General features: G+C 36.6%; 2 protein-coding genes across 2 annotated transcripts; one reads left to right on the top strand and one right to left on the bottom strand.

The window, feature by feature from the left end:
- Positions 1–2,232: 2,232 nt before the first annotated feature.
- LOC108205041 (serine/threonine-protein kinase SAPK2) lies at positions 2,233–5,225 on the bottom strand. The gene is made up of 9 exons (XM_017374803.2): positions 4,826–5,225; positions 4,626–4,700; positions 3,781–3,882; positions 3,535–3,588; positions 3,355–3,447; positions 3,182–3,274; positions 2,971–3,075; positions 2,778–2,876; positions 2,233–2,659 (listed from the first exon to the last, which is right to left on the bottom strand). Exons 1-9 carry the CDS (start codon positions 4,943–4,945, stop codon positions 2,378–2,380), a joined length of 1,023 nt encoding a protein of 340 aa, XP_017230292.1. The 5' UTR covers positions 4,946–5,225; the 3' UTR covers positions 2,233–2,377.
- Positions 5,226–10,262: 5,037 nt separating this feature from the next.
- On the top strand, positions 10,263–12,713 carry LOC108196697 (uncharacterized). The gene is made up of 3 exons (XM_017364103.2): positions 10,263–10,528; positions 10,673–10,823; positions 10,902–12,713. Exons 1-3 carry the CDS (start codon positions 10,509–10,511, stop codon positions 12,588–12,590), a joined length of 1,860 nt encoding a protein of 619 aa, XP_017219592.1. The 5' UTR covers positions 10,263–10,508; the 3' UTR covers positions 12,591–12,713.
- The last annotated feature ends 7,798 nt before the right edge of the window (positions 12,714–20,511 follow it).

The raw sequence follows: 20,511 nt of genomic DNA, 5'->3' as shown, positions 1-20,511 counted from the left end.
TTACATAGAATCATGTTATTTTTAATAAATATTTATAATTAAACATGGTGGATACTATTATCATTCATAATAAAACGTTATTCAGCTTAAAATTTGAATTTAATTCAAGTTTCAGATGAGATTCCATATTTGATTCTAAAGTGTTCTGTTTTGAGCAATGTCCTATATATATATAGGGCATTGCTCAAAACGGAACACCCTTAAAAGAAGAACACTTTGGAATCAAACATAGAATCTCATCTGAAACTTAAATTAAATTTTAACTTTAAGCTAATTAACCATTTATTATGAATAATAATAGTATCCAACATGTTTAACAACAATTATGGATTAAAAAATAACATGATTCTATGTGATATTAATCATGTAAAGAATATATACATGTAACTATTCTGGATTCTGTTCAGGAATCTATAATATTTTATATTAATAATTTAGATAGATTTGGATGTTAGAATTCATATATTAAGTTTAGTTGGTGCTTAAGTATGTAATTATAATCATAACAAATTATTTTTTATGAAAGAAAAAGTGTTATAATAGTGTTCTGTGTTGTTCTTTTTTTAAAGTGTTCTGTGTGGAGTGCAACCCATATATATATATATATATATATATATATATATATATATATATATATATATATTAGTACATTTAATTTGAATTTAGTACACGTAGATTTAAAAATAAAAAAAATCAGAAAATTCAAATTTTTTCGAAATATAGCCGATCTTGTAATACTTTTGAAAGATTCAGTAATCTAATCAATCAATCGAATTTAAACGTAATTTTGTAATCTTGATTTTTGACAACAATAACTTTTAAGATTAGAGTTAGAAAGAGTTATGTAATGGTTCGTGTTTATATTGAAATAGAACACTTTAAAATTAAAAAAAGTTATATTTATAATTTTATTTATAACATCATTATAATTTGTTTAATGAAATATTATATGATAATGTATTGTTATGAGGGTTTTTAGTATTTGAAACTGTTTAACAATATAATACTAATAGACTCCACATTTGTAGACTTGTAGTACTAAAAGAAGAGTACCAAACCAAAAAATATAACTAAAATCTTGTACTACAAATTATACTCAGGTTGGCTTATTATAACATAGATACATAGTACAGATAACTATCAATGCATGTAAGTTATTCATGTTATTCCATGTCACATTACAAAGTAACTACATTACAAACATTACAAAATCGTAACTTTTCATCTCTCGATTACATAAATTCTAAACACTTTACATACTTATCTACTCCATACCTTCTCCGTCTGTTATTTACAACAAAAATGTTTTAGAATTTTATCTTATAATATTTGAATATTACAATTTTTGTTACTTATCTTATTAATAAAATATATATGATACTTTTAAAAATTAGGTCTCATTTTCGGACTATCTGAGACTTCAAAATTTTTGATTCGGCTTCTGCAGGCGTGACTCTGTTTGGATGATTATTAACCAAGTTATTAACTCATATCAAAAGATGAACTTTCAACTTATTTTGATAAAAACGATGTCATACATTGTTTACCCAACTCAGGATGTTTCTCAATTTTTATTCTTACATATCCCTTTAACACTTCTGCACACTTGCTCCATAAAAAAAAAAAAAAAAATCAAAGTCCACATACATTTCTTTAAGGTTTTAGCCATCACTTTGCAATTTGCAGTAGCACGTTGGAGATAACAATAAAAAAGTGAGCCTTTCTATGTTAACATTGTTATCCATTATACCACTTTACTCCACTTTTATATATGTCTTCATCAATGAACCGCAAAGTTTTATGAAGTTGCAAAATCAACCAAGCCAATGTCACGTATATAGCCAATTGCAAAGACTATGGATGTAGCTTTTTAAGAATTTCTTTAATTGTCCACATCAAAACTTATCGATCTTAAGTGCATAACCAATCCTATTGCTTGATTTATCATTTCATCTATTCGAGCCGTCGGGATCATTAGAGTTTGTTGCGTCTGCCACTCATTTCATTACTAATATCATATATTCTTTTTCAATCCATATGAGATAACTACATTTAATAATCTCCCATACTATATCATTCTTGAGAAACATGCGGGTAGTTGAACATTATCCATCACTTGGAAGATAACTTTAAGATATAGATTGATCATTGATGGAGCGACTAGTTGGAGCGATGATCAAGTGCTCAACGGCAAGATAGTCAAGTGTCTGCTTGTTATATACGACAAAATACTTAACACAACGGGAAATTTTCCATATATCATAAAAAAGCGGCTAGATTGCATACATTGTGGTCGGAGAACTCTAGTTTTTTACATTCTCGGATAATTTGATAGAATATTACCGACTTATTTGCTTTTCCACGATTTTTGTATGCCTCACATTGCGCAGACGAATTCACCACTCATGTCAATATCATCAATGTCTGAATCCAACTCATCATCAAGGTCCATGCTGCTCCCTCCAACAAACTGCCCATCAAGTTTATATCCATCTACTGGTTTTCTAGCCTCTTTTATTATTGCTAGTACTTCTTCGGTACTCTGAGCCAGATCATCCAAGGCTTTAGCATCTGAACTATACTCCTCTGCTTCCATAAATTCTGCTGGCAAATTCTTCAGGAACCAGGGGTGCTTTTTAATTTCAGGAATGCTTATTCTCTACAGTAATACAAAATTTAGTTAGATTTTTGACTGAAAATCAATGTTAATAACGAAATAGGTACAATTAGGAGCTGAAAAATATATGCTTCAATAATTATATTAGCAAGTGATTGACCTTTTCAGGATTAGCTACAAAGATTCGAGAGAGAAGATGTTTGCACTCCATCGAGATACGGACATAATCTGGAATTGAGTATTGGACGCTAAGTATGCGCTGCAGAATCATGCGACATTGTTTAATTCAAGATTATAAGGCCAAAGACTAAGTGACAAGTCAGTAAAATACTTAAATTAGGCATGATGCTTACATTAATAGTTTTCTTGAAGTTCCTAGGGTCATCACAATCTTCGAATGGATATGCACCAACCAGCATCACATATAAGGTAACCCCACAAGACCAAACATCTGCAATCTGCAACTCTCCAGATAATGTTATTAATCAGAATCTGCATAGTTGACCTAGACAAATTTCTAAGAAGTATCGTAGATGTCAAAGCAAAAGGTAAAGGACAAATTACTTTGCCATCATATTTGTTTCTTGAAAAAACTTCTGGTGCAATATATGCTGGAGTTCCCACAGTTGATTTAGGTTGAGAATGCAACACCGATGACTAAAAACAAGGCAGACAGATTAGTAACTAAAGTTACAATCTTGAGTGCAAGATGGTATTTGAAGTTGTGAGATCATTGCCTTGGAGTAGCCAAAATCACATATTTTGAGACGAGGCGCTGTGCTTCCGTCTAAGAGCGTGTTTTCTAGCTTCAGGTCTCTGTGGCAAATTTGCTGCAGCAAATAAAAATTTCAAGTCTTAAATTTATTATCATTGGAAAAATAATTTTATTCAGAAAGGCCAATCAGTTAGATTATTACCATCGAGTGGCAGTAACTGACACCTGATATCAGTTGTTGAAAGAAAAATCTTGCCTGAGATGCATAAACACAAGTAAAAAGGTAGTTTAGAGACCAAGAGAATCATATTATGCAAATTGGGTCTAAAATAAAAGTGAATTCTGCAGAAAGATTGATTTACTGTTATATAAATTGTGCCATGAAATAGACTTCGCCAGAATGATTTATTAAAATTTCAGTTATAAGAAAGAAGGAAAATTAAAGTACCTCGTCTTCACTAAATCTACCGGCATTGCAAATCCTTTCAAAAAGTTCCCCTTCTGCAGCATATTCCATGACTATGGCTAGATGGGTCGGTGTTAGCAGCACCTGCACCACCATCAGTGTTGTTATATTTACATGTTTTTAGTTGTTTTTCCTGCGTTTACACTTCTGCTAAGAATAAAAATTCAGCAGCTCACTTGGCCGAAAGAAAAAGAAAAAAGAAAACTACCTATCAGTATATAGTGAATTTTTTGAACAAAGTGACAGCTTCCTGAGCAAGTGATTAAAGCCATCTATTCCTCTGCCAGTTGGCTCTTTTCCACAGAATGTGGAATATTTAGAGGTTCAGAAATTTATTCAATAGTCATGGCTAAGAAATAAAAATCAAATTTGAGGGAACAACTAATTAGTCTGATGCTATTAGTGGACTAGGAATCACAATAATACAACTTTTTTAATGACGTTTCTTCAAACACTTAATATAAATGATTATTCTCTGAACAACTTGTATAGTGGTGTTTTTTTTAGCTCAGTACAATTTTATGAGCCAAGGATCGATCATCCCGAGTTACATCTCCTCTGTTGTAATGTCACTTGGGAAAAGCAAATAGACAGATGAGTTTATATTCACTGAACTATCGGAAAAGCTGATAAAAAAAAATGCTCAGATGCATCTGCTTCACAGGATCCAATACACCACTCTCTTCCGTACATAAAACAATCAAAAAACCAGTAACAAAAAGTTTTGAGATGCAGAGGAACTTAATTACACTTTCAAGTAAGCTGCAAGCATCAGTTAGAACATAAGATGATTCTCAAAACCGAAAGTTAATGAAGCAATATCATACCTCTTTAAATCTAATAATATTGGGATGTTTCAGTGACCTGTGGTTCATGATCTCCCTCTGCACATGCTCATCAATCTGCAAAAACCAAAAACATCACAAATTTAAATGAAATCAACCAAGTTGAATTCATGAAACATTCAAGCAAATATTATTTTCAACCTCAAGAGATAATAAGAGCAGAGAAGAAAAGATAACACTACCTTCTGGCCTCTCTCAATATACTTGATAGCATAAAGCTCACCAGACCATTTCTCTCTCACAAGCTTTGCAACGCCAAAATTCCCAGACCCCAATTCCTTCACTATTTCATACCTTTCCATTGCACTTAACCACCACCTTCAACTTCTCAACACATACACACACCGCACACTTCAATACTACGTACCGGACGGATTTAAATTGTTAACGGAGGAATTTGGTGATAACGGAAAGATTATATGAAAATATGAGAACTGAATGAATGAGTTGAAGAGAGTAGTGGGGTACAATTATACAAATAGTAGGTGCAAAAATTGTACTTTTTAAATTAAATCCTTAAGCTATGCAAGGAGTGACCTGTCCAAGTCTTTGCTAACTGGAAATCTTTGTCCTCAAATTTATACATGCAACTCCCTCAAGGACATGGAATTGAGGTAAAGCTGGATGACACGTGTTGAGATGTTAGAGGTGGAGTTTTCCTAGTCGACTTGAGGACGTTCAAGTTGCCATCAACTTGCAACTATTTTTCTCTATAATGAATAATACCAAGTTAGTTGTATGAGGAAATGGTCATCTTTCCATAGCCATCAACTTTATTGTTGATATATTGGTGATACAAAATGTAGGCTGTAAATTCATATATATATAGTTTTATAGCTATTAAGTATTATCTTGTCTCAATTTTCAACACGTTTATATGAATTGAATTGATCTGTGACCGATATTATTTTATTTTTGTCATGAATAAGTATAAAATAATGAGGTTTGAGACGAATTTCAAATTTCTGAGGTTTTGATTTGGAATAATTTAGTGGTATATAATTGCTTCTATTATTCCACTACCCCAATAACAAGGCTTCTTTTCTTTACGAATAAAGGGGTTAAAGGCTGTGTTGGTGAAGAATGATGGAGTTTGAGAAATAAAAGCTGCATCCTCCAAATAACTCCAATATGAATGCCCAGGGATAGAATATTATAGGTGATTGTTCGGTACACCCAATCAATATTTAGTTAGCAGGCTGGACCCGGTGTATATACCGTGTTATTTAAATTTACTAAAGAGCGTTGATACAGTTATTTACGTCAGTTTGGGATTTTAAGTTGATGATCCGTAGCTCACAGTTTCTACTTTCTATGCTAGTTAATTCTGGATACAATGGGACTGTTTGGATAAATTTAAAAAAAGTGTTTATTGCTTAATCTAAAGAAATTGATTAAAAGTGAGAAATAGTGTTTATTGCTTAATCTAAAGAAATTGATTAGAAATGAGAAATAAATTAAGACTTATAAGTGATTAAACTGTTTGAGAACGAAATAGAATTCTTGAAATAAAAACTAGCATTCGTATCTTTTCATAAGTGTTTTTAATTTTTTTACGCAAGCGAGTCAAGGAAAATATAAGCTAGCTTCTTACGAAAAGAACCGAGAAGTCGTGTAAGCCAAACAGGCACAATATTTATGTGACTTTTAATATTTGACCGTTCATATTAATTCGAGTTGAAAATGTTAAGAGATGTGAGTATATCAAATTACAATTATAACTATATTCACTTATTAGTTATTATAGATTCGTACAAAATTTTGACAATATTTTATTTAAAAGAAAAAGAAAATTTCGAGGCTACTGGTGTGTTGATTCACCCCTGCCAAATGATGAAGTTGTGGTGGCGAAATTCAAGACGCTGGAAAAGATTCTAATCTTCCCACTCCCTGCCACTGTGCCACACTAGCACATCAATATGTCTCACTATAAAACAAATAGCGCCCAAAATTAAGCTTGCTTCGTAAGAAAACATTGATACGCATAATTCCGTATGACACTATAATTGTGCAAGAGGTAAGCCCTTTTCATATTTCATTTTCCATGATCAAAAGTCTGTATAATTAATTTCCTTGTTTAGATGAAATAAAAGGAGAGACGTGATTCCAACAGAAAAAAAAAAGAGAGAGAAAGACAAGTATGGGTAGAAATGCTGAAAAGATAGGTGGGGAATGTAAATATAATTCTTCGCTTTTCCCAAGGAGGATATATAGTTGGGGAGAGATGTGGACATCAACGACCCTCATTCAAATTGCTCGAGGAATGAGTACAAGGACCCGAGACAGGGATAAAATGCAATTAAGCTAGTGCTGGTAGTTTACTTGTATGCATGAAATGCCCAAGTTTAAGTAGCTTATCAAATCAGAACATAAAAATTTTAGGAGTAAAAAAAGATAATGTTAGTTATCCAAAAATTTGTATCAATTTCTTCCTCAAATAACATGGCGAGATTAATTGTAATTGGTTCATTTACCAATTAAGATAAAAAATTGTTGATGTGTTTATCATTTTCGAAGGAAAGATTGGGCCCGCATATGTTAAAAAGATAAGAGTAGTTGTATTTTTCTAAGTGATTTAATAATTCAAAAGTTAAGATTTTCGAATTATTGTCTACACAATTGAGCAAACAAACATGTTCCCGAGCAATAAAGATGGACAAAATTTATGAGCTTCCGAAATCAAACATATAATATTCGAATTGATAAAAAAATTTAATATTTTATGTATTATCAGCTCGGCATGAGATGATTTGTCTGATGAATAAGATCTATGAGCTTTCGGAAATATATAATATTTAAATTTAAAAAAAAATCTACTATTTTATTTATCATGAGCTCAGCGCGAGATAATATGTCTATGCTCCAAATGTGGCCGGAGGCCCGGAATTATCACCCTATCTCCTTGTACATAAGTTATATGTTTCAATCAAACAAATTCAACTCATATATTTAGTATATTTAAGATAATTAATAATAAATCTATTATTTTTTTAGAAGAGTATTGATCTTGTTTTTGTTTGGATCATATTTTTAACTTTTGATACAAATACCTGAAAGCATAATAATTTGTTTAGAAAAATAACTACAGTACATGTTCATGTGCATGTTCTTATCTTAGTCTTATGGTGCCTCTATTCTATACTCGTTCCTAAAATTGATAGAGATATGATGCAGCTGGGGCGCCAATACATGTCTTAAGAATTGTCACCCATTTGATCACCGACCACGTCTCTAATTCATCTAGAAACTTTTTTCAAAAACATAATTCATATACAACCTTTCAGCAAAATAATTGGGGGCAGTGTGTATATGGGTATCAAACATGAATTATAAATTTGAAAAAGACAAAATAATAGTTGACGTCTATTTGAGATTTTAAAATAACAGTTGACGTCTGTTTTTCACGTCTATTTGAGACAAAATTGAATATTTATAATTATACTTTTAACATCATTATATTTTTTTATAAAATATTATATGATAATTTATTGTTATAAGTGTTTTTGGTATTTAAAACTATTTAACGATGTCAAAGTAATAGACCTTTCATGTTGTAGACTTGTAGTTTTAGAGGGAGAGTATCAAACCAAAAAATATGACTAAAAATTTGTATTACAAATTATACCTATGTTGGTTTATTATAATATAGTAGAGTCAATTACAACTTATCTGATATAAAAATTATTAATATAATATTAAAATATGATAAATTATATGAGAGTCACCCGCTCCATCTTCTTATAACCCTAGCCGCCTCCGTCTCCTTCTCCACCTCTTCTACCCATTTCTATCCCTATCTCCTTTCATCCCATCTCAATTCTCTCGCCGTCCCTTCTCCATATACATCACACCACTTCTCTTCTTTTCAGTTTTCTATCAGTAATCTTTTTTGGGTTTTTTTTCTTCAATAAAATCAAGTCTTGTTTCACAAAATTCGGGAAACCCACTTGGGTGTTTTCGTTGTCTTCTGCCTAAGTTATTATTTGTGTGTTTGAGTGTCTCGCTTTGAATGATGTGTCTCGCTTTATGTGATGTATTTGTGTTGAAAATGAATTTTACGGTGTATTGGGAGATCCGAACTCGAATCAATAACACTTTCGGCAGGTCTACAGTTGGTGTCTGACAGGAATATAACTAGGGATGCGTTTGGAACGGTAGTGAAAATCGCATGTGCTCACCTCTCACAAAATATATTCGTTTATAACATGAGGCCCTTAAACTCAGTTTTTGCAACTGAGTCATCTGAACATTGCATTATCCTTGGAATTAGTGTGAGCGTCAATTGTGAAGATACTGTTTTCAGGGGAGATGCAGGTTGAATAGCTCAAGAAACCATCATCTTCATTTTTAATCTCCAGAATATATGTATTCAATTAGTTAAGCAATCCGGAAACAAAGCGGCTAATTATTTAGTTCGATTATTTGTTTTTCAACATGGTTGCATGATCAGTTGGAGGTTTGTCCTGATTGATCCACTTCAAATTTTGGCAAAAAAATATATATGATAAATTATATTTTAAAATAATCCTTTACATATATGTAAAGTCAAAATAATAAATAATTCACTAAAAAAGATAGAATTTTCAACTTATCAGATTTTAATTTATAAATAGAAAACTCGCTTATACATTCTTACACAAATAGCAAGAATAAATTATTTCTCGAAATAAGAAGTGATCTTTTAATCTCGACCAAAAACTTCTCGATATATCTATCACTGCGGTGTAAACAAATCAAACTATTCGTGAGCTACTCGAACTCGGCTCGTAAAATATTCGAATTTGATTCGGTAATAATCGAGCCGAGCTCGAGCTATTTGGATGTTTTACCGAGCTGAGCTCGAGCTTCAAATTACTCGGCTCGTACGGTTCGCGAGCCTTTACTATTTTTAATTTTTTTATTATAAACATATTTTTACAAAAATATTTAATATTTATTTATAATTTATATATTTAATCGAATCAAACTCGGGACAAACCGGTCATATTTCGAGTTTTTGTCAATATTTAGTGACTCGATTCGAGCTTTCGATCCGAACTCGAGCCTATCGAACTGTTTACACACCGAGTTTCGGACTTGAAATGAAGGACTCGGTCGAAATCGAACTTGAGTCCCGAATTTTTTGATCGAGCTCGAGCCGAGTCTGACAGTGTTTGAATTGGCTCGGTTCGATTATCACTCTTATAAAACAGGACGATCCTTGTTTTACCTTATAAAACAGGCGATATACCTTTTTATGTTAATTAAATTTAAAAACCGTTTGCTTGAATAGTCATGCAACTGTTCGGGACGAATCAAGGCATTAACTTATAGAAAATCAAGTGGAAGATACAAATTCAGATGTCATTACCAACAAGTATGAACGATATCTTGGACACTCAAGCCTTTATAAACCAATTTAATACCTCCTATATTACTTCCAAAACACTTCAAACACTTCCCATATTCAAATATATCATACTCCATTTTGACATTTTCTCTACGGACATATTCAATAAACACCACAAAATCAAACTGTTCAATTAACACGTGGCCAAGTATGGACACATGAGAAGTAAACACAAACCCCATATGTTAAGAATTAACCATTTGCCGGCTAAGGAACATTAAATTTAAAACTGAATAGAGTAAAAAATCACCATATTTAATTCGGTTTAGTTAGAAATAAAATCGAAATTTGATTAAATTGTGTGTTAAATCCAAAGTTGTAGGAGTCATTTGGCTACGGCAAAACAAGCTACGACAAATTCCCGCCAAATTCGGACTTGTTCGTAGCCAGTAAAGCTTAACAAACTGTTTGTACCTTGTCACACATTTTCTGATATTCCAAGGATATAGCTGCCCAAAGAATAGTCAATTTCAACAATGTTACGTTCAAAATCAAGGTACCCATTTTTTCTTATATAATATCTCCTTTTTTCTGGTATATATATTTACATGGAATGTTTTCAGTGTTTTCTTTGATGCTCATTTTGGGTTTGTGCATGAATTGAGATTTTGTTTCTTGGTGATCAAAATTTTCGTGTTAGGCCCGGGGTCTTGGATTTTGGAGGAAAGCGATCAGTTCTTTCAAGAATTTGTAGAGGTGATCCTATGATCGATAAAGCGGCTCATGTTTCTGGTGGACAAGGATCATCTGTTGAAAGAAGGCCATCTGCGAAGATTGTGAATTCGTCCGAGGTTCGTATATTTTTAACCAGATTTGATTGTGGTAGAGAAATGTTTTTGATTTGGGATATAATTTGTGTTTATGTGTAGAATGGGGTTGTGAGAGTTTCAACCATGCAAAGGCAGATGAATAAGCTTGATGAGGACATGAAGTTGATGAAGGATCAGCTTGATGCAGTTATGGAAGAAAGAGATCGAGCGTTTGATGAGTTGAGGGATTCGAAATTAGTGGCTCATGAGGCCAAGATGAGATTGAGCAAGGCATTGTCTCCGCGGTCTCCTCGCTCTCCTCGGAGAGGAGCTGAGGATAAAGATGCGTTCTCTTATGGTTTAGATGAGGAATTGCGTATTGCCAAGGCGGCTGAGACACGTGCTATGAATTTATATGCAGAGAGCAAGAAACGGATAAATAAGCTGGAGGATGAAATTGAGAGAGGAAAGCAATCGGAGTCCAAGATGTTTGAGTCTATAGTGTCGCAAACTAAACAGCTTGAGGTGACTAAAATGGAACTGGAAGAGTCCAAGCTTGAAATAGCTTTCCTTCATGAGCAATTGGAGATGGTGCGAAATTCATCTCCAACGAAAGATTATGAACATGGTGATTTAGATGTAGGGGCATTTCGGAGTCTGAGGTCTGAGCTTGAACAGACCAAGGCAATTCTTGTACGTGCTCAGGAGGGGGAGAAGGCAGCATTGTCGAAAGTGAGTGACCTGATGGATGAAATAGAAATGCTGAAGATTGAGCTCCATGCTGCAGTCGAGGCAGAAGAGAAGAGTCAAAAGGCCATGGAACACCTGGCTTTAGCATTAAAAGAGGTTGCAACAGAAACAAATCTAGAAAAAGAAAAAGTTAGCTCTACAGTGATGGAACTGGAGCAAGCACACGAGGAAGCGGAGAAACTGAGGGCGATGCTTAAGAAAAATGAAGAATTTTATGCAAAGCTCTTGCACGAAGCAAATCAAAAGTATTTGATGCACCAGAACACGGTGGAGAGACTCAGACAGGAAGCTGAGGAATCGATTTTGGCATGGAATGGTAAAGAAATGGGATTTGTTGATGTCATCAAAGAAGGTTGCGAGGAAAGAGAGATTCTGCAACAAGAGAAAGCTAGACTTTATGAATCCCTAAAAGCGGCTGAGAACGAGACAAGAGTGGCAAAAGATGATAATCACAAACTCAGAGATATACTAAAGCAAGCTCTTCATGAGGTAAAAATGTCGACAGAAGCTGCTGCTATTGCCAGAGAAGAGAATTCTGAACTTAAGGACACTTTAGCCGATAAGGATGAGGCCATTCGTTTTCTCATCCAAGAAAATGCCCGACTACAAATTAATGGAGCGGAAGATCATGAGAAAACAAAGGAGCTTAAGCGTTTGCGCACAAGTCTAGCAGCTTTTACAGAGTCGAAGTTTGATAGAGAAGAAAGCGGGATGGACAGTGAGGTGGACACCTCGAAATTCTTATCACCAGATTCTGTATTCGAGGAAAACTGCAAAGAAGAAACAGGAAACGAGATAACTGATAAGTTGAAAGAGGCACTCAAGGGATCGGTGTATAGCTCTACGCCAGAGCCTCGTAGCCCTAAAACAAGGCATTTCACCTGGAAAAATTCTTTTGCATCAACAGAAGAAACAAAAGCAAATCGTGCTACAGATTTTAAGAATCCAGATTCAAATGTAGAAAAGCATTCCCCAAAAACTACAGCTTTGTTCCAGAAATTTGGAGATATTATGATGAAAAGTTTGTATAAAAAGGAACCAACAGCCACATACCACTAGGCCTTTTTCTGTAGATTTATTCTTCTTCTTCGTTTGTTTAGAATTATTATTTTTCCCATCAAAGTATTACAGATGTTTGATTTTTGTGAAATGAAACCTTGACCAATGTAAATTAAAAAATGGTCTCAATTGCCGCGATTTTGGTATCATATTTACCGAAGAAAAAACTCTTGAGATGCCTTTCACTACTATGCTTGCTTTGAGTTTCTAATCAAGAAATGAGAAGCTTAGAGACATATTAGAAGAACTTGTAAAAGAAAAGAATCATGCATGCATTTGTGAAAAACAAGTTCCAGATATAATTTGGTCCGAAGCCCTTGCAGTCAAGGGTTGAACTTGGACGCAACAAAATATGGTTTAGAAGTGAACTCACAGCTCTGAGCTACTGTCATATCACATCACCCAATATTGCGTACTTATGAAACAAAAACGGGTGAGAAGGTGTGGATGACTTCGGAACCGATCTAAAAATTGGTGATAGTGGGGAAAAAAGAGTTCAAAAATGTAATTAGTGAGATTCTAAATATAAAAATACCAGCAAGAACTGATCCATGCTCTTGAGTGTCAATTTTAGGTTATTTATTATGAGAATAATAACTATTTGTACAATCATACAAAATATAGATTTTAGTGGGGGAGAGTACCTCACTGGGATATCCGTTCCTAGATCTCGTACACAATTTTTTTATGACTAACGTCCACGATTGTAGAAAAATGAAAGTTCCCGTAGATATCAATCCGAGGGGCTAGCAAGTACATATGATTCAGTTGGTGTAAAGGCACCAGACTTGAAGGTGCTGACCCAGTTTGATGATAAAATTCCATCTGAGGTTGAAACAGAGGATACGGGGCATGCTTTGGGTTTGGGATTTATATCACTTATTGCTTGTATAATTAGAATTGACAGACTCAATTTACTAAATACTCAAGACAAATAAAAACTGCAAACTACAAACATATAATAAACCTTGTAGCCTTTGGGGCCTGCTCCCGAGGTTCTTTTAAGGAAAGTAAAACGACGTAAAAGAAAGTAAATGAAAGTATCCTCTGCTTTCTTTCACTTTTCATCCTAATTTTGGAGTGAAAGTAATGAAATAAAATTATGCTAAAAACACATTTCTTTCCACCTTGTTTTCATCTTTCTAAAAAATTCGGTAGCACAAATAGAAGTTTAAAAAACTCGGGAGCATAAATATGAGTGATTATACTCCTTTACCTCCTTTTCACTTGCATTCCTCCTTATTTAAAACTCGAGAATAAGATAAGCAAAATATATCACTATGAAGAAACGTACAAACCATTTTTCATCAATGAAAAGCAAGCTTAAAACTTAGAGTTGCTGAAATTAGCTAAACATGTATAAAGAAAGCATTAGTGCAAGAAAACAAATCATGTGGTGCTTTTTTATAAACAAGTGCTCTATCGTTTCAAACCCGGTTCCACGCTGAAAATAGAGTCAAGTTGTTGGATCAAGCATTCTTGTTAAGTGGGTTCTCCTCTGCATCTACATCACAACATACATACATCTAAAACTAATAATGTAGAGAAAATCGGAAGTGTGCTGCTACGGGTTTCAAATCCGAACACACACACATGATGCTGCTCCGACTTTCAAATCCTATGGGGTTCCTCATGGCTCAACTGGTATGCCCTTCTATTACAATTATATATAATATTCTTTCTTTTTCTCATGCGGTGACAGTGGTTTCAGGACGGGATCCGGTTTCAGAAAAGAAAGCGCGCTAATTGTGCCTCAATTGAGGGCGGTAATTGTGCCTCGTTATTGAGGGCGTAAATTGTGCCTCAATTATTGAGGGCGTAAATTGTGCTTATTTATTGAGGGCGTTAATTGGGCTTTATTTAAGAGTGTTAATTGTGTCTTAATTAAGGATATTAATATTTTATTATTATGCCTTAATTACGAGCTTAATTGTCTCAATCATGAGTTATCATGATTGTGGGAATATTTTGATGTAATCTGTTAAATATATCGACTTATATTCTTCTTGTTTCTCTTGTTTTATTTTTAGGATTCTTGGAAGAAGACCGGTTTTTCTTTTCGGACATTAAAATTTTATCGTCTAAATTTCCCCGGTCATCTTGCATGTCCGACGGTTAGATAATAAGTTTTCTTGAATGAAAGAATTATCACGGTGAATTGCTGATTCTCGTTGAGATTTATTCTCATTTTCAAAAAAAAAAAAAAACGTACAAACCCTAACTGACGTGTACAGGAAAAACGATTATCAAACAATTCGATTAGGTGCTTTGATCCTTTTAATACTCTCAGAGTCAATTTGATGTTTCCCCTATACCTGACAGTAAAGCGCAAGTAAGATACAGATGCACATGTTATCCCCGGTCATTGCTTTAAAGTCCAGTAAAAGTAGCCTCTTCCTTTAAGACTATCAACAGTGAGTGACTGAGTGTAGTTATACTGTCTAGGGGAGCAAGGCGAGATGCAACGTAAAAATCGGAACTCGGTCCAACTCGGTTTGATTCTGGAAAAATGAGTACTCGGAACTCGGGAGAGTACTCGGAATGAGTTATCGGATAATAAATCGGCTATTTTTTTAATTAATTTTTTCTCTCATATATAGTTATATACTGATTAATCATAAAACTATATAATAATATTAATATTTTAATAACACACTTGAAATAATGAAGTTCAAATAAAAGTTACTTGTTTGATAGTTTTTGACATAATAATCATTCACAAGTTTTAATAATAAAACACATATACTTTCTGATTAATGTCAATACTTTGCAAAAAAAGACCAAAACATATATAAATTTACGTTTAGTCTCTTTTGAAATAATTTTTCAATAAAACAACAAAAAATTGATAAGTCAAACTCGGATTTGACCTCGAGTACTCGGAGTCAAACCGAGTTTTGACCGATTTTTTATTAAATCAGTTTTGAACCCGATTACTCGGAACTCGGATCGGACAAGGGGTTAAAAACGAGTACTCGGAATGAGTACTCGGCCGACTCGCCGATTTTTAGAACACTGCTCAAAAGACAGTAGTTTACCAAACAAATGCTTACCTTCCAAATTACTAACAAGTAAGAGCAATTCCAACACTATGCTAAGAGGTTCCCTAAAAATATTATAAAATAATATGTTTTAGTGATTTAGCACATGAGCTCCAATTGTACTCCCTATATTCATTCCTTATTATTATAATAATATTAAAAAAAGAGGGAAAGAGGAAAAAAGAGAGAGGGAAATTGATATGGGTCAGAAATAATATTTAATTATTATTAGATATTAAAGGACCAAAAATATGAAAGCCCAGTTAATTAGGCCCTGAGACACTTAAATATTAATTAATTTCGTAATTAATTAATAAGGCCCACAAGCAGGTCCACGATTGAGCTACTTGGACTGTCAAAGTTCAAGAATTGAGCTTCCAGCCCACTCGAGGCTGGAATCCAGTAACTAGCCCCTGTCAAGGCCCGAATACACGACTCCTACTCCGTGTAGGAGACTTGATAGAAGGCTCTAGAGCCTCGGTGTTCTACGAGTATTCTAACTCCTCAACGATAAACATCTAGTGTCTTAGATAAACATCGACTCTACAAGATAAGAGTCTTATCTTATCTCAAGATAAGAAGCCTACTTCTATGAGGTTTCTAATAAGTAGAATCATACTTCTACCTTGTCTCTGGCACCGAGACTACTATATAAAGGGCTCTACCCCTTCAAACTAGAACTACGTTCAGACTTGATTCTTTACACAGCTAAAGATACGTAGGCATCTCGAATCCCGAGAACAGTCTTAAAAGCACGACGCTTCACCTTCGTTTTTCGATCCATAACATTTGGCGCCGTCTGTGGGACGAAGACAACAACCATGGTCAGACCCGCGAGATTACGCTCGGAAGTCCATCCTCCGTCAACCGGAGACAACACCGCAACCCAAGATCCACCCTCCACTCATGTCACCGCTGGAACCTCCACTCAGCCAATTCCGCTCTCCACCCACACGGCTGGAACCTCGAATCCAACCATCACTGCTCCCCAAAGCACAGCTCCGTTGATATTCGGCACGTTGCCCCCTATAACTAGCCTTGTGGCAACAACCACCGCTGGTGGAACTCACTACTCAACAGTCATGACGACCACAAGAGGACAAACGGATGAGTATGAAGTTTACACAGACAACGACTCATCTGAAGAGTCGGAGAGGGATTATGATATTCCCCCACGTAGAAGGAGAGACGGAAACCAGGGCCGAGATTCCCAACACCATACTAGACAAAACAATCCTGAGTCCCGAGGACCTACGCATCAGGAATATGAAGCCAGAATTCGAGCCTTCGAACAGCAGATTGATCAATTAAGGAGGGACATGGCCGCCCACCAGGCAAGGCAGCAACCTCCCGAACCGAGGGTTGAAACCCCTCAGAACACAGGTATGACCCGAATCCATCTATTGCCTCCCGGTGACCCTGACAATCCTGTCCCGCCATTCACTGAGGAGATCATGGCAGCAAGAATTTCTCGGAAGTTTAAGTTGCCCACTATCAAGGCGTATGACGGAACGGGTGATCCCGCTAATCATGTACGGACCTTCATGAATGCATTGTTGTTGCAGCCAGTCACAGAGGCTATCAAGTGTCGAGCTTTTCCCCAAACCTTGAGCGGGATGGCACAACACTGGTATAGTCGTCTACCCCCTAACTCGATATCTTCGTTTGCTGATTTGAGTCGAGCTTTCATAGGTCAATTCATTGGAAGTAAGACCCACGCCAAAAGTTCAGCATCCTTGATGAACCTTCACCAGGGCAGGAATGAGTCCCTTCGAGATTACATGAACCGCTTCACCAAGGAGGCGCTCAAGGTCCCGGACTTGGACCAGAAAGTAGCAATGATTGCCCTGCAGCAAGGAACAACGGATGACAATTTCCGTCGATCACTAGCCAAGAGGGCCCCGGACAATATGAATGAGCTCCAGGAAAGAGCCGGGAAGTATATCAAAGCGGAAGAAAGTTTGAAGAAATCTCAGGTTGTCCAAGGACAAGCCTCCAACCCTAAGAAACGTGGAAACGACACCGAGTACAATGCAAATAGCAAGTATTCAAAGACCGGAGATGATGACAAGTCATCCACGAAGAAGAAATCAGGACCGAGGTTCACCGAATATGCGAGGCTGAATGCCCCTAGGAGTCAAATCCTGATGGAAATTGAGAAGGAAGGAGGAGTTCGGTGGCCAAAGCCTATCAGAACTGATCCCGAGAAGAGAAACAAGGATCTATACTGCAGGTTCCACAAAGATACAGGACACAAGACCGATGATTGTCGTCAGTTGAAGGACGAGATTGAATTCCTGATCCGAAAAGGCAAGTTGTCCAGATACACCAAGGAGGGGGATAAGAATGCCCGAGGCAATGATGATCGAGGGAGAGACAATGACGATCGGAGGAATCAGCCTCGAGGACCTGTAGTTAATGTGATTTCTGGAGGACCAACCGCTGCTGGCACATCTAGTAACTCGAGGAAGGCATATGCCCGGGAAGTGATGAGTATTGTTGGAGAACCCCCGAAGAGGGCGAGAATTGAGCTTCCTCTGACTTTTAATGATTCAGAACTTGAAGGGGTGAAGTTCCCCCATGACGATCCATTAGTAATCACACCCGTGATCGGGAATTCATCTGTGAAGAGAGTCCTTGTGGACAATGGGGCATCTGTTGATATACTCTTCCACGACGCTTATGAGAAGATGGGATATGCTGATTCACAGTTAACACCTTCAGATATGCCTATATACGGTTTTAATAACGCGGAGACGAAAATTGAAGGAATGATCCAACTACCGGTAACAATGGGAGCCGAGCCTAGACAGGCCACATGTATGTTGAACTTTTTGGTCGTTAAAGCCTCGTCAACCTACAATGCTATCATTGGAAGAACAGGGATACACGCTTTTAAAGCAATTCCATCCACTTACCATTTGAAGATCAAATTCCCGACTAGGAACGGAGTGGGAGAAGAAATAGGAGATCAAAAGATGGCTAGAAGTTGTTATGTGGGGGCTTTGAAATCCGGAGGAGTCGGGGGGCAAGTTATGCCTATTGAAGATCTAGATGTCAGGGGAGAGGAGGAACGAAAAGGCAAGCCTGCCGAGGACTTGGTCCCTATCACCCTATATCCTGATGAGCCTGAGAAGGTTACCTTCGTTGGGGTTTCACTCCCCGAGGACTTGAAGGTTGAGTTTGTTAAGTTCCTGAGGAACAACAGTGATGTCTTTGCTTGGACGGCTGCTGATATGCCCGGTATTGACCCCTCCTACATGACACATAAGTTGAATGTTAATCCTGATAGGAAGCCGATACAACAGAAGAAGAGAAACTTTGCACCTGAGAGGCAAGAAGCCATTAGACAGGAGGTTGAGAAATTGTTGGAAGCTGGGTTCATAGAGGAGATTCAGTTCCCAGAATGGTTGGCAAACCCGGTTATGGTCAAGAAAGCTAATGGGAAGTGGAGGATGTGTGTAGACTTCACGGACCTCAACGATGCTTGTCCAAAGGATTGCTTTCCTCTTCCGAGGATTGACACATTGATAGATGCCACTGCCGGCCACGAGATGTTGAGTTTCATGGATGGTTTCAGTGGATACAACCAGATCCGGATGGACAAAAACGACGTTCCTAAGGTATCATTCGTCACTGACTTTGGTGTGTTCTGTTACTTAGTTATGGCATTTGGTCTTAAGAATGCAGGAGCCACGTATCAACGTTTGGCAAACAAGATGTTTAAGCATCTGATTGGGAAGACCATGGAGGTCTATGTTGATGACATGTTAGTTAAGAGTTTGAATAAGGCTGACCACCTCAAACACCTCAGTGAGGCCTTTGAAGTCCTGAGGACTCATAAGATGATGTTAAATCCAGCCAAGTGTGCTTTCGGAGTTGGATCAGGTAAGTTTCTGGGGTTGATGGTCTCCAAACGTGGAATCGAGGCCAACCCCGACAAGATTAAGGCTATCCTCGACATGGAACCACCTAAGACCATAAGGGACGTTCAGAAGTTAACCGGAAGGATTGCAGCTTTGGGGCGATTCGTATCAAAGTCCGGAGACAAGTGTTTGCCTTTCTTCAAAGCACTCAAGAAGGTCAAGAACTTTGAGTGGACAGAGGAGAGCCAAGTGGCCTTTGAGGAGTTGAAGAAATACATGACAGAGCCACCTCTTCTCTCGAAGCCGGTGGATGGTGAAGTTCTATATGTGTACTTAGCTGTTTCAGAACAAGCGCTAAGTGCTGTCTTAGTTCGTGAGGACGGGAAAGTCCAGAAACCCGTCTACTATGTTAGCAAGGTTTTACATGGAGCGGAGCTCAACTACTCCGTGATTGAGAAGTTTGCGTTGGCTATGATTACAGCCTCGAGGAAGTTGAGACCTTACTTCCAATCTCATAAGATTGAAGTCTTGACTGACCAGCCCCTTCGTAACATAATGCATAGCCCGAAGGCTAGTGGAAGATTGATAAAGTGGGCAGTTGAACTTGGAGAATTCGATATTCGATATAAGCCACGGGTGGCAATCAAGGCTCAAGCTCTAGCTGACTTCATAGTTGAATGTACCATTGACAACCAAGAAGTCGGGGGGCAGGAGAATAAGGACGAGATGGCTGAGTCCAAGGAAGTAGAGGAGAAACCTAAAGAATACTGGCTATTGTTTTTTGACGGAGCTTCAAAAACGAAAACTAGTGGTGCAGGGCTTGTGCTCCAAAGCCCTGACGGGTTCATAGTGGAATACGCAATCAAGTTGGATTTTCCAACCACCAACAACGAGGCTGAGTATGAAGCCTTAATAGCTGGATTGGGACTAGCTAGAACTCTGAGGGTCAAGAACCTTAAGGTCTGTGGAGACTCAAGACTTGTAGTCTCTCAGGTTAATGGAGAATTTGAGGCA

The sequence above is a fragment of the Daucus carota genome, chromosome 1 (assembly GCF_001625215.2).
Source record: "Daucus carota subsp. sativus chromosome 1, DH1 v3.0, whole genome shotgun sequence".
NCBI classification, from domain to species: Eukaryota; Viridiplantae; Streptophyta; class Magnoliopsida; order Apiales; family Apiaceae; genus Daucus; species Daucus carota.
This window is presented reverse-complemented; position numbering and strand designations above follow the sequence as displayed.